The sequence below is a fragment of the Callithrix jacchus genome, chromosome 2 (assembly GCF_049354715.1).
Source record: "Callithrix jacchus isolate 240 chromosome 2, calJac240_pri, whole genome shotgun sequence".
NCBI lineage: Eukaryota > Metazoa > Chordata > Mammalia > Primates > Cebidae > Callithrix > Callithrix jacchus.
In genome coordinates this window covers 76511583-76537225 of record NC_133503.1, presented here as the reverse complement: position 1 = coordinate 76537225, position 25643 = coordinate 76511583, and the positions used below count along the sequence as shown (strand labels likewise).

The 25643-nt window shown below is 41.1% G+C and overlaps 1 protein-coding gene across 16 annotated transcripts in view; it reads right to left on the bottom strand.

Moving 5' to 3' along the window:
• Nucleotides 1–506: 506 nt before the first annotated feature.
• Nucleotides 507–25643, bottom strand: part of ACSL6 (acyl-CoA synthetase long chain family member 6) — a 61726-nt gene continuing 36589 nt past the window's right edge. For 5 of the 16 annotated variants that reach the window (XM_003732304.6, XM_008991453.5, XM_054252581.2 and 2 more), the window contains exons 11-21: nt 25492–25569; nt 23877–24011; nt 23333–23467; nt 22156–22251; nt 21043–21115; nt 18853–18941; nt 17691–17807; nt 13190–13333; nt 11637–11738; nt 10666–10737; nt 507–4512 (exon numbers count right to left, since the gene is read on the bottom strand). In XM_003732304.6, the coding sequence (XP_003732352.1) occupies nt 4375–4512; nt 10666–10737; nt 11637–11738; nt 13190–13333; nt 17691–17807; nt 18853–18941; nt 21043–21115; nt 22156–22251; nt 23333–23467; nt 23877–24011; nt 25492–25569 (1179 nt within the window). In that variant the 3' untranslated portion in view covers nt 507–4374. Of the gene's footprint in view, nt 4513–10665; nt 10738–11636; nt 11739–13189; nt 13334–17690; nt 17808–18852; nt 18942–21042; nt 21116–22155; nt 22252–23332; nt 23468–23876; nt 24012–25356; nt 25435–25491; nt 25570–25643 lie in introns of all 16 variants that reach the window. The other 11 variants (XM_078364915.1, XM_008991456.5, XM_078364912.1 and 8 more) reach the window with 4 other exon arrangements.

The following is a 25643-nucleotide window of genomic DNA, read 5'->3' as shown; positions in this document are numbered from 1 at the left end:
TATTCCAGGCAAGAGATAAGGGTGGCACAAACTACAGTAATAGCTGTGACAATAGGGAGAAATGGATGATAGCAAAAATATGGACAAGGCAGAATCTGCATATCTTGGACACAGCAGAATTCATCATTTTAAGAAATTGTATCCATTATTCTGAATATGAGTAAAAGACATGGAAATGGTATTTTAAAGGTCATCATGATGGAAAATTTGAAGATAGTTATTTGTTATGTATTCGAAAAAATGATTTAAATCCAGGAGATATCTGACAATAGCAAAAGTTTCAACAGAGGCCCGGGCAAAGGAGCTCCTGTCTGGATACACCATAAGTTCTTGGAGTTTGTGGAACTTTAACAGAGGACACAGAGTATGGATGTAAAGTATACTTATTGGTAATGTAGCTTGATACTATGTTTACCATAAGCACTAACTCTGATTGATAATTACCAAATGTACTCACATGAGGGGATTATGTTATACAAATATATAAAATAGTAATTATAAACAACTTTGAGAAATGAAAAATCTTTTATTTTTTACAAAAATTTTCACAAATGCATTTTGTATTTGATATGCATGCTATTATAACAAAGCAACTGAAAATATAATTACAGTTAAGATACTTTTATGCATATTTAAAAAGTAATATTTTAATCCCCTCAATTTTTAAAAATTGAAAGTAGAATAAGCAATTCTTCAAAAAATATCTATTTTCCCTCATGCAACTGTTGCAATGATTTAACAAGGAAAATTAGAATAATCACTCAAATGAATGTTTAAAAGCCACTGTCACCACATGAAACCCTTTCCATTTGGGACCAAGTTTAGAAATGCTCATTTAAAATATTTATCTACTGCCTCTGTGTTACACCATTAATGTGTTCTAACTGAAGAGTTTCTCATTTGGGGTATTGACCTTGCTTGAATGCTAAACCACTTCCTACTGCAACTAATTGCGGATTCACAGAAAGGATTTTCTAGCATACTTGAGAGAAAATGCACACTACTAGGGTCCTTTTTTCTTTTTATGTAAATGCTTCCTTAAAATTATAACTCGCAAAGAAATGCAGCCAATTTATAGTTTACCAATTTTATATGTGATTATTCATTTTTTTCCTGAAATATAAAGCATGTTTGTAAGCAGTCTGTTTTCATGCAAAAATATATTTTCCCATTCCTTACATTCATTTTAACCTATTTCATATTTTAAGTAACTATATCACATTTGTGCTTCATACATGTGGAAAATAAAGGATACTTCATTTTCTTTACTGCAGAAAAAGAAAAGGTTACTGGTTTTTCAATAGGTAATAAAATTAACTTAAATGCTGATTTGAAGTTGCTAAAACATTACCTGATTGTAAAAAATTCCAATGGAAAGTTCTATTTTTTTCATACTTGTAGTTTTAACTAAATTTAGAATGAAATCATGACTTGAGTAAATGTGGATTTCTGACTTTTTGACTTCCTAATACATGGGGCTAGGCCTACCTACTACACCTGCCCAGTCTCCTCTCCCATTTGCAAGGGAAGTCTACTATTATATAAAGACACCTTCCACAGCAAAAACAGATTCAGTATATATTTTACAATATACACAAAGGACCTGTTTGCAAAATATGAGAATTACTGACACATTTTAACAACAGATAAAAAGGCCAAACATTCAAGAACATATTTACCCTTAAGGAATTGATTCTCTGTTATACTTCTGGCTTAAATAGGATCCAATGCCGAATATGAATGTGACCATCATAAGTACATGACCTTTTTCTATCTTTGTTCATGAGAAATACAAAATTTTTATACTCTAGAATAAAGTTGGGAAATCTGAAGCAAGAAGGATTTTTCCATTGATACATAGGGTTTCACTTCTCATTTATTACAAAATTAAGTGACATTAAACAGAGAAAGAAATAAATGTACATGCAATATATTTAGGGTCCACTATTTACTTTTCTCAGCATATCTGAACTAACCCATTTATTGGCCCAAGTGTAATGATTTCCACATAGACCTGGAACTCTAGAAATACAAGGTATTTTAAGAGGCAAAAAAAAGAAATCTTAAGTTGTCCATAATCAATCATATCTATTATAAAGTATAAATAAAACAAAATAAGTTTTAAATTACTTGTTTATGTCACATTGTTCAAAACTCTTTTGGGACTAAAGCCAACTATGAAAATTTAGTTGAGTAGGAGGACAATGGTAACAGCTTCTTTCTTTGTTATTGAAATGTAAGGAACTTTTCCTTAAAATAGTATGAATATCCAGTTCAGGTAACAATGTTCACTTTTAATTAGTCAAATATATATTAAATATAAAAATCTAATGCTATACAGATGTTACCTTGGACATTTTAAGTATTAGTTTATTCAGAAATGCCTTTAAAAATCAGTGTGCATAGAACTAACTCATTTATTAAATGTCAAATTTATAAGTGCAACAGTGGGTCTTCAGAGAGAATATGCCCAAGGAATATTTTAAAAGACTGGATAAACACATCAAATGAAACTGTGATTCACTTTTGATAAGACTGAAATATAAGTATATAATCACTGATGCATATTTATCCAATAGGCCCATGTGATTATATGGTTTTTAACTAACAGGATTTATTTCCAAACTGCTTGGCATTCCTCCAAGGGAAAGGAGCTGCTAGACTAAGAACACTGAGCTCATATATTTTAAATTAACAAATGAATTGTATATGGATTGTTCATATGCTTTCAGAGTCCTGTCTCTATAGAAGAAAAACACCTTCCTAGAGACCATGCCCTTTTCAGATGTACAATCTATAGCTTAGAACTTAATTGCTATCCATCATATCTGGACTTTAATTATATAAAATTGTTGACACCCCTATACAGGGTGTGTCTAAATATATAATGCAGGAAAAAAGGTTTTAGTGGTTAAACTTGGGCATGTTTAAAGATTTTAGGCATGGAATTATGCCATTAGGAGATATTTGTCTATGGACTTAAAAAGTTTTCTTGGGGCACTTTAAAGAGGTTTATCAAAGTTATACTGTTGAAAAACGATTTTCCCTGGAGATAATATCCCCTCCTTCCCACCTTCTGCCTTGATATTCTTACTGGAAAAAAGTTAAGTTGTTCAGAATTACAGTCATATAGGGTTTTCAGGCATAGCATGGGCACGTTGGGAATGGAAGACTAGAAGACCCCAGCAAGGACTATAGGTACATTAATTGCTGCCCACCCTGAGAAATAACTCTGAGTTTCTTCTCCCAAGTCTTCCTCAAGGATCCATTTACTGTAGAGTCAACAGATGACTTTTAGAATTCATTATGATAAGCGCATATGCATACCATTCTTGAATAGTTTTATAGTATATTTTTTCTAGGTAGTTCCTGAATAATGAGTTTAATAAATGAGAAAAATATGTTGAAAAGTCTTTGTAAGTTAAATATTTCACATATTTTTAAAATATCTGAATTTGGCTGAGTGCAGTAGCTCATGCCTGTAATCCTAGCACTTAGGGAGGCCAAGGCAGGATTATCCCTTGAGCTCGGGAGTTTGAGACCAGCCTGAGCAACATAGTGAAACCTCATCTCTAAAAAGAAAAAAATTTCAATTAGCCAGATGTGGTGGTGTGTGCTTCTAGTCTTAGCTACTGGGAGGCAGAGACAGGAGGAGCACTTGAGCTCAGGCAATGGAGACTGCAATGAGCCATGATTGAACCACTGCACTCCAGCCTAGGTGACAGAGCGGAACGTGTCTCAAAAAAAAAGAACAAAAAGAATTTCTGAATTTGTATTTTTCATGAATAAAAGTAAAAATCAGAGCGAAAACTTCTTCACATATGACAATATGGATTGTCCTGTTTAAAGAATCTGAAGTTACACAGACTATGAGTTATTATGTTTTGTTTTAGCATGATTCTGTACACCTAGCTTTAATTTTTGAAGTCTCATTTAATTGTGATTTTGACAGTCAGTTATTGAATGAGGTAGTCCACATTGCCTAGATATTTGCTGCATCTGGTTACTATTTCATAAATAATTAAGTACAATATATCAGTTATGTTTTTCCTTTATGTTTAATAGGAGTTCTGTGAACATTGAGAATCTATTACTTTTAGTGGTACACAGTTCTTGAGAAAATGTCTTGATTTTTACATTGCCATTTTTGATATTTTTAGCAGCCTGCTACAATATCATTTTAATAATAAAAATAAAGTGTACTCAGTGATGATAGAGAAAATATTGTTAAAGACCTCTTGGGACAAGAAAAGGCTCAGTCGTAAAATCAGATGCTTATTCATTTTCACCTGTGTCATTTTGACTCATTACTTTCAAGAATAACTATAATATTGCTACACAGTCCATTATACGGAGAAGAATTTTCCTTGAACGTCACATGGAGATTGAGTAAAGCTCTTCTATTTGTTTTTTGAAGTACTCTCTCAGCTCAGGTCTTTTAGCCTTTAGTGTTGGTGTCAGCAAGCCATTTTGAACAGAGAACATGTCAGAATGGATGTGAATGGCTTTAACCTAAAAACCAAATGCAAAATAGCTCATTTATTAAATGTCAAACATTTAACAAGCATAGAACACAGTATTTATTGTATACATGGTAAAAAGCAAAGAAGCACAAGAGAGTAGATATAATGCCATAGAGACATTATGCTAGGTCAAAATTTTATTGAGAACATTTCAGCCCATTTTATGTATCTAAAAGCCACCTTTTTTTTTCCTTCCTATTCATTCATTTAGCCAGTCAACAGAAAGAAATTACTTGCTTACTCTATGCCAGGCACGGAGGATACAAAGAGGAATCCTGAATGCCTCTTTCCTTCAGGAGTGCACATTCACATCCAGCAGTAAAGACAGAGAAGCATTGGGCAATTATCAGTATGGTATGCACAGGACAAAGGGCATCCATCTCAGGCATCGGAGGGGAGAGGGAGAGGCAGTCAGAGAAGACTTCCAAAATCAGGTGAATGTTAAATAATGGGTTACAGTTAACCATCAAAGGGGGAGAAGTGGGTGGAGAAGGGCATTGCAGGCAGAGGCAACCCCAAAAATAAAGCTATGGAAGTGAGAAATGGCAGAGTGTGAAAAGGGAACTCTAAGTGATTTCTTCTTACATAAAACAGGAGGCAATGAGTGTGAGGGATGAAGCTGAAGTGGTAAACAAGCCAGTTTATGGAGGAGCTCAAACTTTACTCCAAAGACAATAGTATGATACTTAAGGCTTTTAGTTAGGGTAATGGCATGGCTGAATACACATTTTTGAAAGATTTCTCCAAGAGAAATGGGAAGATTGTTTTTGAAATATTTAAGATTGGGAGCAGGTCAAATAATATGGTCAGGCTTTTTGTCTCCACCCAAATCTCATCTTCAACTATAATCCCAGGTGTTTGGGGAGAGACCTGGTGGGAAGTGATTGGATTATGGGGACAGTTTCCCCAATGGTGTTCTTGTGATAGTGAGTGAATTCTCATAAGATCTGATGGTTTTATAAGGGGCTCCTCCCCCTTGGCTCACCCCTCTCTCTCCTGCAGCTTTGTGAAGAAGGTGCCTGCCTCCCCTTTGGCCATGATCGTAAGTTTCCTGAGGCCTCAGCCACATGGATCTGGAGTCAACTAAATTTCTTTCCTTTATGATTTACTCAGTCTTGTGAAGTTCTTTATAGCAGTGTGAGAATGGACTAATACAGCAATTAATCAGAAGAATCTGGCAAATTCATTGGAATGAAGATAAGGACCTACACTCAGGGCAGTGGCACAAAGACAAGTAAGCAGCTCTAATAATGATTCAGAGATAAATGGGCAAAATGTAGAAGAGAGGCAGGCAGCCCCAAGGACTCCCGGGTTTGTGGTTTGGATGGCTGCATAAAGGTGGTACCATTCATAGAGGAATACAAAGTCTCAGAAGGATATGATGAGTTCAAGTAAAATAAAAATGAGTTCAAGTTTGAAAAACCTTTATCTCACTTATTGAAAGGATTTCTACTTGGCTATGCAATTTAAATAGCTGGAAATCTTGGCTAAAGATGGGTATCATCAACAATCAAGTGTTTCAAAATTAGATATGGTTCTTGTAAAAAGGGTTTTGTTTGAAAACTCTCTAAGTCTGCTTGATATTCAAAGAAGCATAGGATTCAGGAAGGAATAGGGCTGCTGTTCTTTGTACCCTATCGAATATACTTTTTTCCTAATTTGTTGTTACAAATATAAACCGTCCCTGGAGATCCAATATTTATTGGAAACAGGTCCCAAGCAAGATGTTTTTAAACCATAGTGCACTGAGAACTAGGAGATCTGCAGAGGCCACTGCTGAGGATGGTATGGAAATGGGGTTTAGATAGGTAAAGGTAGAAAGGAGACGGAGAAGGGTGGGACGATGAGGAGGTATGAGGTGAGGTGCTTAAGAGAAAGTGTGTGTGTGGAGTAGCTCTGGCTCAAGCCTTAAGCCAACCTGAGTAGCACTGCTTTTATGTTTCGTGCATGCTCAATTTTTATATAAGATGTTATTTAAGTTCTACTGAAGTTTGGAGATCACTATCTGATGACAAAATTAATTAGCTTAAAGAAAACATTAATACAATCAAAATCAAATTTAACCTTACATGCAAAGATTTAATGCAGTAGTAACTAACCTTTACTGTCAAAATAAAACAACTGAAAAATGGACAGTGCTAATATCCTTAACTTTTCAAAAAAATTTCTCTTTTCACAGAAGCACTATCATATAAATACTTCTGGTAAGTGTAAACCATCTATCCACCTTCTTTTGTTGTTAAAATTAATACTATGCTTTTTTAAAAGGAGATACAAATGCCAAGATATAATTTCTACAGTGCTCTTGCAGCCTGGGTTTCAGCTTGTCTGCATTCCTAACAGGAATTACATATGTAGGAGAACATTGTGTAATTGGGACAAGAGTCTATGTTCAGTATAGAAACTTGGGGTGAATATCTTTGAAAAGACAGCAGTGACAAGCAGAAGCTACTAAAAAAATACAGTACTGGAAATATACATTTCATAAGGAGAGATATAGAATGTGATTTATATGGTTAAGTAGAAATGTAAAATAACACATTATTATCTTAGGAAGAAAGAACTGCATTAACCAGTAGATTTGGAATATCTGTCGGGCCAGCTACCTGCTCAAACCTAAATAGCTGAGTGGGACATCTTTAGCTCCATGCGGCTGTCTACAAATAATTTTGTCTGAGAAGAGGCTGTATCGTCAAAGACAGCCTTGCAGAAGGCCAAGCAATATGGCAGCCTGCTCTGGGCTCACCTTTCAGTCCCTTAGTGAGCAGGTCAGAGCAGCACTGCTGCCAGGCTGCCAGTCCCTGCTCTGGCCTGACCTACGTCCCTTGGACTATTTAAATCCTACTGTGAAAATACCTATGTAACCTGCCCGAGTGACTAAAAAGTACAGTCAGTAAGTGGAAAAAAATGAATCAATCAGTTGTTTAACTGACACTGACTTTAACTGTGAGCCACAAATCTATAGTTTTTTTCAGAAGTAAATCAATGATAAAGCACATGTTCATTTTTTATACTAATTATTTTCTCATAAAGCCAAACTGTCCAATTGTGAACTTGTAAAAAAGGTATGAGAGTCCTTATTCTCTCCTTATGCCAAATATTTTATCAAACTAGAATTTCCATTTTTTAATTAGCAAAGTTTTTGTTAGGAAAAGAAAGAAGATGCCTAATGTTAGCTTCCCTTTCTGAAACTATATCCTTTTCACTGAAAGAGATTCTACAGGTTTTTAAAAAATAATTTAGAAATACTGTAATATTTAAATATGGCATTGGAATAAAATATTTCAAAATTGTCCACTCATGCCAACTCATAAAAGCACAAACTTTTCATAATTTTAGAGAAACATAGTATTTTAAGTTTTTCAATTGTCTTAATGAAATCCTTTAACACAATATTGCTTGTAGGTAATAAACACAGAGTGAATAATTTAGTACAGGAGAGATAAAGTAAAAAAATGTTTAAATGAGTTAGGGAATGCTCAATTCATTTCTGATTTAAAGACAAATTAGTTAGGTAATCATTACAATGACAGGAAATACAATAATTTGTTTTTTGAGATGGAGTCTCACTCTGTTGCCCAGTCTGGAGTGCAGTGGCTTGATCTTGGCTCACTGCAACCTTCGTCCACTCCCTCACCCAGGTTCAATGATTCTCTTGCCTCAGCCTCCCAAGTAGCTGTGCTTATAGGCACTACTCGGCTACTTTTTGTATTTTTAGTAAAGATGGGGTTTCACCATATTGGTCAGGCTCGTCTTGAACTCCTGACCTTGTGATCCATCTGCCTCGGCCTCCCAAAGTGCTGGGATTACAGGCATGAACCACCACACCCTGCCAATAAAACATTTTGAGTAAGGGCTTAGTTAGTTAGAAATTGAAAAATCTATCAAGTGTCAAAGTTCATATTGTATTGCCTATGCAAATTAATAAGGGATATAAATGTCAAGCAAATCATTAAATCATAGTTAAGAATGCTCGAATACTTCCCAGCTACCTACTTACTCATTAAAATACATCTTTTGAAGATCTCCATAAATTAATAATGGTTGGCCTAGTTCTAGGAATTGCCTGTTCTTGGAAATTAAATTATATCAATTGTTTTTCTAAATCAAAGTTTAATTCAGATCAACCAAGTCCAGTAAGTCTGAACTAAAACTTTTGTTGAATGACTTAAACTTTGGATACTGAACTTGAATATCTATTTGTGTGTGTGTGTATGTGTGTGTGTTTAATTAGAGTTATGCCTACTTAATTGGCCATTCATTTTTGAGGAAGAGGGAAAAAGATAAGGTGACAATGCATTATGCATTAACAGAAATAATTTATGTTGAGCTGTGGATCACAACTGAGAGCACACCGTTCTCAGGCATGAGGTTTGGTTTTTGCTTTCCTGTGTCAGCTGAGGGCACACACTGGCTGTGGTGGGGAGGATGCCACAGACCAACAAAGAAGAGAATGGGAACAGAGAAAATCAAAAGGCAACAGCCTTGGCAATAAAACTAAAGGCCTCTGAGATGCCACATGACTTCCCTGTATTTGAGGTTACCATGGTGAGGGCAGATTATTAGAGCAGAAACTCTGCTAAAGGCATGTAGAAAGTCAAGAACACATCTCCTCTCAGTGAAAGCTCTAACCGGAGCAATGGTTAACACTGGAAACTTAACCAAAGGTCCCTTTTAAGCATAATCTTAAGAGTTGGTATATTTTTTCCCTGAAGAGGAATCTGGGTGTCATGATGCTGTGTGTGCCCTGGGGCAGGTCCCACATCCAAACACCAGCAGGGGGCGTGCAGGCCTTGTGAATGCACCAGGATGTCCACAGGAACTGAGCAGCTTAGGCAAGCCTGTCCCCAGTAGGCAGTAGCCAGCCAGCGCTTCAAATCATCACATAGGCCCAGACCAACCAGGTTACGACCATTCATTTGTGGCCCCTGGTCTACACGATCACAGAGGATCCCATCGCTCAACTCCCCACTGAGGAAGGGCAATGAAGTCAGTTCTAGCATATTTGGAAATTTAAATAATTAATATGCCAAAATTGACCTTTTTCATTTAGAACAATAAATGTAACTTGCCTGAATGCCTCAGATTTTATGCTTTTAAAAAATATATATTTACCTAGCTAGGCCTAAATTGCTCTAAAATATACTGACAGATGAGGGTAAAGCAGTGTTTCTCAAAATGGATTAATGTAAAGATCTATTTAAAAAGATAAACAATATTTTTAGACCCTGAAACTCTGCTTAGATTTCCTTAGTTTGAAACCAAAAAATTAAAACTGTAATCAATGAAAATGTTTTTATTGCAAATTGAAGCACTATAAGAGTTTTACATTTTAAAGTGGTATTCAATGTTTTTAGGGAATCAAGTGAACATACAAAATTTTAAGTTTCTCATCAAACTTGCAGAACCTTGCCACTAAATTTGGGGAAACAAACTTGTATGAAAAAAATTATTTAATGAAATGCTTATTTTATGAAAAACAATTATTTTAAGGACATTTTAAAATCAGTATATTATTAATATTTTTCCATTTGAACCATTTTTCTCTTTGAATTTTTGACAAAAGAGGATATATAGATGGTAGATGTAAGTCAGACTAAGTATGCTTATGAACTCAGTTACGGTAAGAACCCAACCTCACAGAAGGAAGAAGTCTTAGAGGACTGCTGTGTCCTCTCCCAAAGCATTCTGTTTCCTCCTCTTTATAGAGGTCATGCTGGGCTGACAGATCACTGGCCCAAAGAGAGTAATCTTTCCAATGTCTTCCTAACAAGCAAGCTTGCCTGCTAAAGCCAAGAAGACAGTCTCCATAAAAATAAAAATAAGATGTGACTGTCGTCTTTGGTAATGCAGGCAGCTTAGAAGACAGATCATGTACACATAATCTACTAGTTGCAGCTAGGGTATTATTTCAGCCTTATGAAAGTTTGTAATTATAAGAACGAGTACAATCTCTTTTGAGATGTGACCTATTTTGGTTCAGGAGGCAGCTTGAAACAGGCCTTCAGGGGTCTATTGGCACACGGCCTGCTGGCGGGCCACACCATGAAAAGTCAACAATCTAGGTCAGGGTGACCATGCATTAATCTAATTTTCATCACCCCTAAAGGGCTGTAATGAATATGGGGAAGGTAACTGTTACCTGCTCAAAAGAATGGAGTCCACTTTCTTTTCCTAACCTCACCATATCTTCCAAAATGGCTTTCTTCAGATCCTGAATCAAACCATATGAGAAAAATTACAAGACAATAATACATTTCAAAATGGAGGTAGAGGAAACAACTTTGAAGTGCAACTGGTGATTGTGCCAACATGTGCTAACTCACAACATGTGCTAACAACTGAGGCTGATACTCCCTGGCAGCACTCCTATTACTGCATCTCTTCAGGCAAGTAAGTACATGAAATGGCCAAAGGAGTGACCATGAACGGGCTAAGGGACCACTCGATTTTTTTTTTAAGCAGCCTTATTGGTGAGCCTGGTGAGTCTTGCTACCCCCAGATGAGTGCAAGGCCCAGGGCACAGCAGGAGAGGGAGGGTCTATGGCTGCTGCTAAGAAATGGACCATGTGATTCAAGAAGCTACACTGAGTCGGAGCATGGCAACCTCCTCCTTGGAGTTCTATATGTGGCATTAGAAGGTTTCAGGAAGGTGTGACTAGCTAATGCTCTAAACAGGAAGAATTGTGCTGCTTTTTCTATTCCATGGCTAGCTGTCTATGCCCAGTAGAGACAAAATCTACCTTGTATCTGAAGGAGCACGGCAGGTGAGTGAGAAAGCCTATGCTCACATCTGACTTTGCTGCTCACTTGACCTTGGGTGAGTTACCACCCTCCCTGGACTCTCCACTAAGCTACAAAGTAACAGGGCTGGATGAGCTTTCTGTGATGTCTCCTGGCTTAAAATCGAAATGTTTGTCAAGAAATATGAGTTTCTTCAGTAACAAAAAAAGACAAATCTCTGGTTTAGGATCGATCCCCACCATGTATAAAGTAATGTTAGAAATTCTGTATGAGTTTGAATTTCACTGGTCTACCGTTTTTCTATTTTCTCATTACATGGTATCACAAAACATTCAGTAACTTTTCAGGAGACAGCCCCAAGATACCAACCTTACTTGTGCAGAGATCTGCATATGTTCCTTCAATTCCTCTCTTCTGGGCCCAGGAGGGCATAACTTCAGGGTCAGGTACGACAATGCCTACCAAAAAGGCCTGCAGTGCTCACCAAAAGAGAACACAGTCATGACAAATGCTTTTAAAGTGGTTATATGTGGTCCAGCATTAAAATTCTCAGACTCTACCTTTTTCAAAAACTAAGTATATGCTTATAAGACATTTGCTCACGTCACAAAACATTTCTGCCAATATATCACAGGTTAATTTTCTGATATATTCCTCCGGTTTTGTATAAAAAACAGTAAGTTTAAGGACTCTAAGAATCGGTAAAGTTAGACTGATATGCACCTTTGATTCTCATGCCAATCTCAAATCAGCACATCTTTAGGATGCTGATCAAACAACTCTGATCCAAATTCTGTGAAGCAAAAACCAAATGCTTCTCAAGATTACCTGGCTACTTTGAAATGGTTTTATTAATACAATCTTCATTCATGAAAGACTTCATTTTATTTACTTTTTCTTTTGAGGCAAAGTTTCACTCTGTTGCCTAGGCAGGAGTTCAGTGATGTGATCATGGCTCACTGCAGCCTCCACCTCCTGGACTCAAGCAATCCTCCAACCTCAGCTCCCGAGTAGCTGGGACTACAGGGGCATGCCACCACACATTGCTAATTTTTATATTTTTTGTAGAGATAGGGTTTTGCCATGTTACCCAGGCTGGTCTCAAACTTCTGGGCTGAAGCAATCCTCCTGCCTCAGCCTCCCAAAGTATTGGAATTACAGGCATGAACCACCATGCCAGGCCTATTTTAATTTTTAAAGCATTCCTTAAAAAATAATTTCATAATATTTAATTATAGAAATGCAATGATAGTATAGAATATATTTAATATCAGGCTGGGCATGGTGGCTCACACCTGTAATCCAGCACTTTGGGAGGCCAAGGCAGATGGATCACTTGAGGACAGGAGTTCAAGACCAGCCTGGCCAACATGGTGAAACACTGTCTCAACTAAAAAGACAAAAAAAAAAGTTAGCTAGGGATGGTGGTGTACACCTACAGTCCCAGCTATTGGTGATGGGGAGGGAGGGTGAAGGGGCTTAGGTAGGAAGATGGCTAGAGCCCAGAAGGGAGGTTGAGGCTACAGTGAGCCATGTCTGTGACACTGCACTCCAGCCTGGGTGAAAGAGCAAGATCCTATCTCAATAATAATAACAGTAATAATGATTTTCTAAAAACAAAAAATAAAAACAGCAGAAACCCTGAATCTTTCTCTAGTACTTTATCTCAAAAATCCTTGGAAGTAAGTGAAGCATAAGTGAAATGGAGTGGGAATGTTCATTAGCACTACTTTAGGCAACTTACTTGACCTAATTACATTTTAACACACTATAAGTAATTAAGATTTCTCCTTTAAAAAGGAGTTTTCTCTCATGTTCTAAAATGCAGAAGAGAACCTGGTGTCTGATTGGAGGTTAATGTTTAATCTGAATTTTTCAGCATGCCTAGGATGTGTGGGAGGGCTGAAGCCCGGGGGCCTCACCTTTAAGCTGTCCCCATGGACATAGATTTGTGCTACAGGTTGGCTCCGGACGTAGATGTTCTCAATCTTCTCGGGTGCAACATATTCTCCCTGAGCAAGTTTAAATATGTGCTTTTTCCGATCAATAATTTTAAGAGTTCCTGCCTGTAGAGTTGGACAAACAGCTTTAAAAAACCATGGCACTCTCAAGCTTGAAGACTTCACTTCTCAGTGCCATAACCCCTCACCCCTGCCCTACCCCACCCTGCAGACCCCACCCCAGTTTCTTTTCCTTCTGTGGTGTCTGCTCTTAGGGAGCTGCAGGGCCCCTGGAAAGAACTGCTGTGCACTGAAGCTTGATGACATACAAGCTCTGCTGGGCCACAAACATCCACTGTCCTTTCCCCTCAGCAGTTAGCCCTCAACATATCACCTCCCACCACTGCCATCCCTCACATCTAGCAGCAGGTGTCCTCCCCTCATCCTTCTTGGAGGCCCACCGCCCTTCCATCACGGCACCCCTTGTGCACACACCCTTGCTCCAGCTGCCCTTTGTCTCACTAGCATCTTTGGTTCACTCCCTTAGACCACTCTCAGGTCTCTTGCCCAGCTACTTCCTCCACCTCTAAAGAGCAGCCTCTGGGCCAGGCACGGTGGCTCAAGCCTGTAATCCCAGCACTTTGGGAGGCCGAGGCGGGTGGATCACGAGGTCAAGAGATCAAGACCATCCTGGTCGACATGGTGAAACCCCGTCTCTACTAAAAATTAAAAAAAATAGCTGGGCATGGTGGTGCGTGCCTGTAATCCCAGCTACTCAGGAGGCTGAGGCCGCAGAATTGCCTGAACCCAGGAGGCAGAGGTTGTGGTGAGCTGAGATCGCACCATTGCACTCCAGCCTGGGTAACAAGAGCGAAACTCCATCTCAAAAAAAAAAAAAAAAAAAGCAGACTCTGTATCCTCTGGCATATAGCACAGACCGGGCAGAGCCCCAGTGACTCCCACCTGACATGACAGATGACACTAGGAGCCCAGGCCCCTGCAGGATCTCTGCAGCAGGCAGGTTACCTCCTTGGACAGGCTTGACCGTTGAATGTTACAATTTCCTCATCCCACTGACAATGCACCTTGGGGTTACCACTGTTTTCTCTTCATTGGTCACTCCCAAGTCAGTCCAAGCTTCCAGCTCTTTACTGAGCTCCAGATCCAGAACCCATATACCCTTGGAATGCTTCAAAAAACAAGGCTATTTGTCTCAGAGATGTAACATGCTCCTAAATGAAGCTCATGACCAACCTTCACAAGCCTGCCCCAGCATCCAAACCCCAAACCTGAAGATGATGTTGCTGTTTGCATCTCCTGGGATCTCCAGCAGTCAGGCTCACCCGTCCTTGCTCACAAATCCATCTCATATCCACCACCTCCTCCCAACATAAACACTTCCTGACTGGTCTTCTGCACACACTCTATCCCCACTCCATCTGCCAGTGCCAAAGCAATCTCTCCAGAGGAGAAAAATGAGCAGGTTCTGTTGTGCTTAAAACCCAGGCTGGACATCAGGCAGTTTCCCTACCCCAGCTTCTTTGGTCCTCATGATCCATTATCTGGGTGTTGTAACCCAGCTGAGGAAAATGAGGTTCAGAAAGGTTAATTAACTCCTTTAAAGCCACATAGCTAGGAGATAGGGAACCAGGATTTCAACCACAGTCCTTCTGGACCAGAAGACCATCCTTATTCCTTGATCTATTTAATATTATTTCAAAATATATATATATATTTTGAAATGGTGGCTCACTCTGTTGCCAGGCTGGAGTGCAGTGGCACAGTTTTGGCTCACTGCAACCTCTGCCTCCTGGGTTCAAGTAATTCTACTTCCTTAGCCTCCCGAGTAGCTGGGACTACAGGCATGCAGTGCACCACCATGCCCAGCTAATTTTGTATTTTTAGTAGAGATGGAGTTTCACCATGTTGGCCAGGATGGTCTTGATCTCTTGACAAAATAATATTTTTTAAAGCACAAATGTCTTTATAGATGATTTCTACCTAAGTTTCAAGAATGAATTCTTCAAACCTTGCACACACTCTTCCAGAAAACAAAGGGAAAAACCCACTTACCAACTCATTCAATAAGCTGACAACAAAACAATAATAGGGTTGTAGATAAAAAGAAAATTCACCTTGGGAGGCCGAGGTGGGTGGATCACAAAGTAGGGAGTTCCAGATTAGCATGGCCAATATAGTAAAACCCCACCTCTACTAAAAATACAAAATTAGCTGGGCATGGTGGTGTGTGCCTGTAATCCCAGCCAATCAGGAGGCTGAGGCAGGAGAATTGCCTGAACCCGGGAGGTGGAGGTTGCGGTGAGCCAAGATCGTGCCATTGCACTCCAGCCTGGGTAACAAGAGCAAAACTCCATCTCGAAAAAAAAAATTTTCAAAAATCATATAAAAATAATAATGTAAAAAACAAACTCTCACAGACTTCCTGCCTGGAACCTTAGGCTGTGTGCTCAAGCACAACACTAAGTGCTCTACATGAATTAATTTATTTGCTTCACATTACCCCCTTAATGGTGGATGATTTCACTCAAGTTACAGAGCAGCAACAGCAGATCCAGGGATTTGTGAGCCTTCAGGCTTTTACAACATTGAGGGCCCTCTTTAAGAATCACATAAATTGAAGTGCAGGGCCTTGGAAGGGGCTGATGCAAGTGGGGGGCCTGAAGCCTAAGCTTCCTAAGCCAACGGGACAATCCACCCTCTGTAGGTGTTCAGGGCCTGCTGACCTCTCTAGCCTCTCTCTCCCGTACCTATGAGCCTTCCGTTGGAATTTGTTGCCTTGCACATCTAGTGCCTCTACTCAGCACATGTTACTACCATGCCCTGATTGTCCTTCCTACTCCCTCCTCTTGGAACATGACTCGGACTTGGATCTAGTAGCTGCCTGTCCTCCTCTGCCTCTCCCTAGGTGAGTGTGTCCCCAGCTCATGCCCATCACATTGGGTTGGGAACTGTCTAATCAGGCATATCTTTCCTAAGGAGAGTCCCCAGGCCAGGGCACTCACTGGAGAAACATCTTCATCTGGGGCAGGGATGAGGGGTTCTCAAAGGGAAGTACACAGGCCCACCATGTTGGCCAGGATGGTCTTGATCTCTTGACAAAATGATATTTTTTAAAGCACAAATGTCTTTATAGATGATTTCTACCTAAGTTTCAAGAATGAATTCTTCAAACCTTGTACACACTCACTAGCCAACTCGGCCCCCACTGGGCTCAACATCATTCATATGCCTGATAAACTCAACACCTCAAAATGTCCACCCAAACCTTAGCACTTCCCAAAGACACAGGAGAGGCTCTTGGGGTGGGCTGCACCAGGCAAGGGTTCTTAGTGTCAGTGACAGCTGTTTTCTGGTTGAAGCATTCATCAAAGCATCTCCTATGTGCCAGGCATTGTGCTAAGTTATTTACAGGCATAATCTCATTTGTTCTTCAAAAAAAATAACTTTATTTTTCGTCTTTTTTAAAAACATTTTTAAAGGATAAAAAACAGGCCAGGTGCAGTGGCTCATACCTGTAATCCCAGCACTTTGGGAGGCCAAGACGGGCAGATCACTTGAGGTCAGGGGTTCGAAAACCAGCCTGGCCAATGTGTTGAAACCCTGTCTCTACAAAAATACAAAAAAGTTAGCCAGATGTGATGGTGTACATCTGTAGTCCCAGTTACTGGGGAGGCTGAGGCAGGAGAATTGCTTGAACCTGGGAGGTGGAGGTTGCAGTGAGCCAAGATCTCATCACTGCACTCCAGTCTGGGTGAAAGAATGAGACTCCATTTCATAAATAAATAAATAATAAAGGATAAAGTCCAGATCCTGCACAACACAACAATAGCTTCAGAGGTAAGGAATGTTATGATCCCCATTTTAAAAATGACAGAATGAGGCAAAGTGGTTTTGGCTAAAAACTGGGGCCCATGGCCAAGGAATGCCATGAAGGCTTGTTCGCCTGTTCTATAAGTGAGCCAAAGTGAAGCCACAGAGGGGGATGAGGCTCTGCTTAAGGTTACATTAGCAACTGCTGGCAAAGCCACAGGAACTAAGGCATCCTCCCACCTGGCTCCAAGCTTTCCCCTTCACTCAGTGCCACCTTTTGGCTGAGGGCCAGCATCAGTGGGCTCATAGGCCCTGCCCTTTTCAGATGTCCTAGATATATGTACCCCCTGTTCCTCCTATTTCACATTAGATTTCTCACACTGTTGGATATCTTTCTGGAACCATTAAGGATAGGAATTCAGTTTCCACAACCTCAGGCACACCCACCTGCACAGGTCCCTCATCACCTTCATGAGGTGGAGAGGGAGAAGGAAGAAGCTCTGGCGGTCAAGGAAGGAAGAGCCTCCAGAGGTGCCTCTGAATGACTCATTGTCAGGGGTATTTGGAGAAGACTCCTATCTCAGTGACCCAGATCACATACCCTCCCCCACCACCAAAATGTTTGGAGCTCCATGGTTCCAAACGTACACACCGGCAGCCATTTCCCGATATCTCCAGTGTGAAGCCAGCCATCACTGTCCAGGGCCTCCTTTGTCCTGTCTGAATCTTTCAAGTAGCCTTTGAACACGTTTGGTCCTCTCACACATATCTGTGGGACAAAAAACATGGCTTCTCTCAGCCACAGCATGAGGAATGAGGAGATGGGAGGCTATCACCAGGCATATGGAGATAAGGTACACTATCCATCAGGAAAGCCACTGTGGATGTGGCAGGGATGGAAACAGAGGACAAGGAACAGCCAGCAGCCATCTGAACTGTCTCCTGTCAAGCAACATCCTCCCCATCTTTCCCCCACTGCCATGGCCACCCTAGGCCTTTGTCATCTCTTCTCCCTCAGGAGTTCTCTGGCCTTGGCCACATGCTGCTCTGTGACACTTAATGGGGACTCGTCACAGACATTGGTGGCTGGCTGATTCTTCCAGGGATGCTTCAGTCCCCTCCTCCATTAGCAGGCAGTCATTCCCACTCACTCCCATGGAATGAACAAGTACAGACCAGCTCTACTCCATCTGGCCTATTTGTAAAGGGTCAAGTTTCTGCTGGGACAGTTCACACAGCAGCAGGCCATAACACAGCTGGGGTAAAAAATGAATTTTTACAAAAGTTTGGGGCTGGGCATGATGGCTAATACCTGTAATCCCAGTGCTCTGGGAGACCAAGGCAGGAGGGATTGCTTAAGGCCTGGAGTTTAAGCCCAGTCAGGGCAACATAGCAAGACCCAGTCTCTACAAAAAAGTAAAAAGTGATGTGGGTGTGGTGATACATGCCTGTGGGACTCACTACTTGAGAGGCTGAAGCAAGAGAATTACTTGGGCCCAGGAGTTTGAGATTACACTGGACTATGATCACGCCACTGCACTCCAGCCTGGGTGGCAGAGCAAGGCCTTGTCCCTATTAAAAAATTAATTAATTTAAAAGTCTGGGAATTCCAAATCTTGATTTAGACCACTGGCTATTGGTTGCCTCATAAACAGGAGAGGAGATGCTGAGTTGAGTTGAGTCAAATTAATCAGTACTTTAAAATGACTTTACACACAAGGCAAAAGGAAAATCATTCCATCTCTACTGTTCTTGTTTGTTTTTACTCACTACATGCAGCAGCCACAGACATGAATGGCTAAATCCTTGTTTACCTCTCCCTCTCCTTTGCAGGCCCAATAGTTCAGTTCCTCAACATCAACGAGCTTGATATGATTGCAGGGAAGTGGCGCCCCTACGTGCCCTGGAACACCGGAGCAAGATGGTATTTGTTAGTGTTCAGATCTGTTTTAGCACTGAATATGTTCCAAGTCCCTTAAAACCTCTGAGTGGTCAAAGTGGGGAATTATGGGTAGAAAGCAACATATCTTTAAAGGGGCAATTGTTACTGGCAAATGTTGGTCATAAAACAAAGTTCTGGAGAAAGCAAAGGCCAACCTCTGCCTGGGCATTTGTTTTACACCTGATTCTTAATGAGCAGGACAGGCACACTTGGCCCAGCACCAACATGCACAGGATCCCAGGTGGTGTAGGGTGGCACCAACGATAGGGTCAAGATTTTTGACAGTAGTGTCCACGTTAAATCATTTTCCCCATTGTCAGATCACATGTCTTGGTTTGGGGATGATAAAATATAGCAATCACTGCTTTTTCTCTAGCCACCAGACTGTTGATTAACATGCTGGAAATCTAGGAAATCTTAAACTGTGGATTCTGATTCATTGGGTTTGGAATGGAGATTCGACATTTCTTAGAGGCACCAAGGTGATGCTGCTTCTGGTCCCACACTACACTTTGAATAACAAAGGAATGGAAAGCTGGGATGAAGAAACGTGGCCCATGAAAATAAGACTCCAAATTCTCTTGGTCAAATTTACCACAAAATTGCATCTAAGTCATTTTCTAGTCATTGTGGTTTTTACATAATTCACTGGCAAGTTGGAAGGTTTTTAAGCAGATGCTAGCAGCCAAGGTCCTGAAAGAAAATTGAGCCACATATATGAAAAATGAGGCTTACCACTTTGGTTTCCCTTTTAAAAGAGATGCTGTCAAATCCTTGACAATAATATACAAAGATATCTATCCTCATACACAAAAACCTTTTCAAGTTTTATGCTAAGGATGAACTGAAAAAGGTAAAAACCTCAGCAGTGTTTACACAGGAAAATGTAAAGGATGACGTGAAGGGGAAGAGATACATGTCCAAAAGGAAGGAATACATGATACTGGAAGAATCTGGTCTACAAGTGGTGGGTAATCTATGGGCTCCTACTACAGACCTGTTTCCCCTTTTGCTGAAAACCACTCAGAAAAGAATCCTTTAGGATACTGACTTCTCCAAACCTAGGGCCACTCTTTGTGCTTAAGTTTGCTCAACTGCAAACTGGAAAATTTTAGGATCACGTGCACATGAAAGAAATATGCTGTTTAATGCAATATTATTTTCAGAGTACCTTGAGATAGTCAGCAGAAACATGACAGGTGGATTTTAAATTGAAATAAATGAAATCACATTTGGCCAAGCCAAGTATAGAAGCATTTTCCCCTTAGTCCTGTCTTTTAAAACTGTAGTTGAATAAAGCCTATTTTATAAATAAATTATTTAATCACTTTGCTGCTGGCAGATGTCCTAGAGGAGCCACCTTTGGAGATCCTTGTTTTCTTTGTCACAGGTTTTAGTATTTTCCTATTTCTTTTTATAGATACATAGAAGTTATGCACAAAAGAAGTAATAGATCACAAAATACAACTCCAGGTGGAAAAATGTTTATAATAACAGGTTATTGGATTTTTATAGATTCTTGATACTACGTGGCCTTGCTTACAGTCACTTTAGAATTAAGGAAGCAAGCTATGAATTAGACATAACATGTAAAGGAGAGGCAGGTTTATAGTGGCCAGGGTACTGTTTCTTAAAGGGCCATTTTAGAAGCCCTTTGGGAGCTAGGTTTTCCTATGATATCAATGTCTTGAAGGCAGAGGCAACCTCAAAAAGGAACAGCTCTCATCCATATCCTCATTTTGAGGAGATGCATCCTTCAGAGCCAATGGGAAGCAGGCCTGTAGTGGGTAGCCCATGGATTACTCACCAAATTTAGACCAGATTCTTCCAGTATGCTAAGGATGAATAAAAAATGGAAAAACCTCAACAGTGTTTACAGATTCACAACAGATTCATAATGCCGCAACACAGACATAACCATCATTAATGTTTTTCTTCTATTTCCTTTGCTTTTTTCCTAAGTACCCATGCAAATTTTCTTTCCATGAGGGAGGTTTAGAGTGAGCTGCTTTTACTCCACAGTGGCTTGTGAGCCAGTCCCATATCCCATAGCCCATCCTACCTGAGGTCCAGTCCCCAGGCGTGGTGAAGGTACATCCAGCTGTGCACTCAGTTTGGCCATAACCTTCATAAACCTTCAAGCAAAACACAGAAGCCACACTGTGGGCACACACCCTCCAAGAGCTGACTGGCCACCCCTTTCAGCCAGCTAACCTCCCAATGAGCATCTGACTGCTTCATGATCAGGATGGTGGAGGGAAGGAAGTGCTCTGGAGGTAGACAACTCCAGGTGAAGCTGAACACACACAACAAACATGGCCACATTCGCTTGGAAGAAGTGCTACTTTTATCACAGACACTTAGTAAATGAGGTTATATAGTGTCGGGTAAAGATTTCCGACCTATTTTCAACCACTGATCTAGTTTTCATCTGGATAATACAAAATAAACATCTTAAAATCTACTCTATGTTTTATTTTGGCTCCATAAGCTATTCCCCTCCAGAACCCCACCTGTTTGCATGAATACACCACATAAGAGTGTCTGCTTTTAGAAGTGGTCAGGCCATGCTGGTGTGGAATATGAGTACAGTGAATAATGCTCAAGGCTTCTAAAGCAGAAAAATGGAAGCATGCACAATTATGAAAAAGATGGGTCTACTTTACTTAAAATCAGTCAGCCACAACCATGTTATGATACCCTACTATGTAGGAACTTAATAAATATGAGTTGAATGGAAAATGAAGAAATAAATTTTGACAGATGACAAAATATAATGGATCAAATAACACTTAAATGGGCTTTCTCCCTTGTTCTCCTTTTCTGGATTGCAAGAGGCTGGAGAAGGCAGAGATGCAGTATAGGTGTGGTACACATGCTCTAGCACATTGATGATCTATCTGTGGATTGTCTGATCCCTTTGCCCTTTGCAAAAAACTTTCAAAGGTCCAGATAAAAAGAATTTCCCAGAGTGGATAAACCTGGGCTTTCCAGAATGTTGTAACGCCATCCTGACTTTCACTGGCTCTGAGTTTTTTCCTCCTCAGAGGAAGGAGTTTTGTCTCACAAAAATCTTGCCCCCAGGTTCTTTCTCTGAACCGTAGAGGGTATGGTAGTTTTCCCTGCCCTAACATATGTCCTGCTGTTCCTAAGGAAGGACATACAATGACAATACCTGGCACCCTAGAGCTGCCCGGAGAAATCCCAGAACTGTTGGTGATGCTGGGGCTGCTCCAGTAACAATCATCCGCACGCACCCACCAAGACTGGCCTGTGGGAAGAGAGAAGAGCTATTGAAGTTTGTGATGTCTGAGATGGTGTCCAGCCCACCTGGGCCTCATCCAAGGTCAACATCCAGCAATTGGGTCCTACTTGGATGGTAGGGCTGGGATCAGAAAGAAGGCCTGAGGCTATATAACACACGAGCTGAGGAAAGCCCTTCCCCTCCCTAATGATAAACACAATCATTAGCTCTGCAACTCAATCCACCATATGACCAATTCTTTTATGCCTTTGAGGTAAGTACCATTAGTCTGGGAGGCATTCTATAATATTGGTTCTTCTCCCTTCCTTAAAATACCCAGCTGCTCCCTCACCCTCCCATCACTGATTGACAAGAATCCACAACAATTACCTAGGACAATTTATTCCAATTTCCATTATAATGGCATTGCCTTTTTTCATGTATAAATCAATACCATGCTTTATTTACCATGTACTGCTAAGGACAAAGAATACTTGAAACACTTTGTTTATGTATGTTGAGCCAAGATATTTTAAATATTAATTTTCATAACTAAAAATAGAGTAGCAAGAAAAAAATGAATAATGCTACTAATTAACTACAGATTCCTTGGGTAATGCAGAGTTTGAAAACTTTTGTGGAGGTACAGAAACAAGTAATTCAAGATTGGCCTGCTGTGGGAGACGTTAAAGGGACAGAACCCAGGAAAGAAAAGGATTTTGAACCATTTGGCTGGAACCACGCTGCTGGAAAGCCACCATGGCCAGAATTACAGGGAGGGGCAAGAGAACCTACAGGGCCCAGGAGCTTGTCAGTGGCACACTGACCTGACTACCCAAGGGCAAAGTCACTCTGTTGCCTGTGGAGATCAAGGGATCTACTGTCCAGAGTAGGTTTTCTTCTTGCTCATCTCAAACGTAACACATCTCCAAAAATCAAGAATGTCTAAGTTTAACATTTCAATTGTAGCTTAAGCTTTGATTTCATGAGCAAATGAGTTATTATTTCACACGATTACAGGGCACTGGGATGGATTTCTCCAGTTCTCCTGTAAGGTCACTCACTGGATTCTTAGGTGTCATCTATAATCACTTGTTCATTTTTTTACCTGAATCTTATTAAAGAAGAGTTCATCCCAGATACTATCATTCCTGATGATTCTACTCCGGACCTCGGCTTGTTTACGCTTTGCTGCAAACTCCAGGAGCCAGCGCTTTAATGGTGTGTTTGCCTGGCTGAAGATCTGAGGAACACAAGTTGGAAGTAGCTATCAGGGCCTGAATGTCTCACTTCTAGACATATCCCCCAGGAATTAGGCCCAGACTGGCCAGCAGAGAAGCCATGTTCCCTTTTGCCCCTGCAGAAGGTCACTGAATGTGTGACCTTGAGCTGAAGGTTAACACTGTCTTGCTTCACAGGCATGCTGTGAAGGTGGAAGTTCCTGAAAAACAATCTCCCCCACAGGGGTTTTTGAAGAATAGGAAGAAAACAGGAGAAGGAAGAATGAGAAAGAGTCAGGAACTACAAGAGAGGAGGCAAGTTCCAGGACCTAGCAGCAGAGGCATTAAAAGCCTGCCTGCAGCTCCAGACCCTGTCCAAACAAGCAAATATGGAGCCCCCCAGCTCCGCTGGAGACTTCCTGCAGAACTCACCTTGTCGTACATCCGGTTTAGCAGTCGTGGTACCACAGGGAAGATGGTGGGGCATAGAGCCTTCATGTCATCTGAGAGGAGGCGGATGTCTCCCTGGAAGAAGCCAACACGCCCTCCATGGCAATAGACAACAGACTGGAAGGAGAGGACAGGAAGGGAGGAGTCCCCTTAGGGTGGTCACTCCTGGCTATTGTCCAAAGCTGTCCAAAGTGCTGCCCTACATGGAGGGCACCCATGACCCCCTGAGCCAGCTCTGGCTGCTGCCATGAGACACTGAAGAACGCAATCTGAGGTGACCCAACCCCCACCTCCCGCTAAGTCCCACTCAGGCTCAGGGAGATGAAGCAGGAGAAGGGATGGAATCCTGAGCCTCTGGGAAATGCCAAAGCAGCCATTCTCACTGGTGTCTGCCCCCTCACCTACTCCCAAACTCTGGACATGGGCCTCCCTGGGGACTCAGGTCTCTGAATACTACAGCCTATTAATGGGTCTGCTCCAGGTCTTAGAGTTCTAGGATTTCCCCAGGGAATTCTGGGAAGGTGTATAGACCCTGTGAGTACTGAAGATGCTGCTGAAGTTGGCTGTGGGTGCTATTTAGTGGGAGGCCAAGGGGGGAGCCCCTGGCTAGTTCCCAATGGGACTAGAAGTACACCAGGGGCCTTATATATGCTCCTTTCTTTCTTGCTTATAGCAACCCTATAAGGGAAGTGGTATCCCTACAGGTAAGGAACACAAAGCTCAGAGAGGTAACACGACTTGCCCAGGGTTACAAAACTAATTTACAGTAATTGCTAGCATTGTATCCAGGTACAGAAAGCTAGAAAGCATGCTTTCCAGATGCCGGAGCCTTACCTGCACTATTATGTAAGACCTCCCCCAAGGCAAAATGGGAAAGGCCTAGAAGACACAGTTTATTCATAGGCTGGTCCCTTGAGTGATACACATATGGAGAATTCCTTGCCTCTATAATCACAAATGGATTCCTCCTCCCACTCCCTCTGTACTTCCACAAGACCTGTCTCAGGGCCAGCCTAAGGCCAGTCCCCCTCTGCAGCCTGAAGAGCCAAGCCAGTTTCATTCCCCAACTTTACTCTTTTGTTTTCTCATTTAGGAGTTTGTAAATTGTGCAAGTTATGGAACATAAGTTTTTTGGCCATAAATGGAGCTGTACTGAACAGAGCTTGAATGGTAAAGCACTTCTGCAAACCTGCAATGCTCTCTGAGAAGATGCTATCAGCTGAGATCTCTCTCAGCTGAGTGTGTCCATGGGTAAGGCAGGGCAGGCCTGGGGGCTTCCCTAGAACAATGCTCCCAGGAGGGACAAGCTGGGTGGCTAAGGTCCTCTGAGCCCTCTGACCCCTGTGGTACCTTCTGAGGACAGGGCAGTTTGGTCCTACTTCATGCCACCAGTGACAAGTGACACCTGCTAGGGTTATGGGTTCTAGGCACAGACTCTGCCTCCCTGATGCCAGGGCCTTACCTGCACCATTCGCTCAAACATGTGTGCTAAAGGCAAATAGGAAATGTGCACATCCGAACAAGTGGGAGCCCACTGACTCTGTAAGAAAAAAGAAGGAGCCCAGGCAAGGCCCGGTCAGTCAGGTGGGTGTCTTACCTGGATTACTCTCTCAAACATGTGAGCCAGAGGCAGGAAGGAGATGAGCACATCGTCCTGTCTCGGAAAGATCACTTTCTGCAGGTGACGGGCATGGGAGACAGAAAGGAAAGAAACACTGACAGAAAGACAACAAGAGAATCATAAAACAA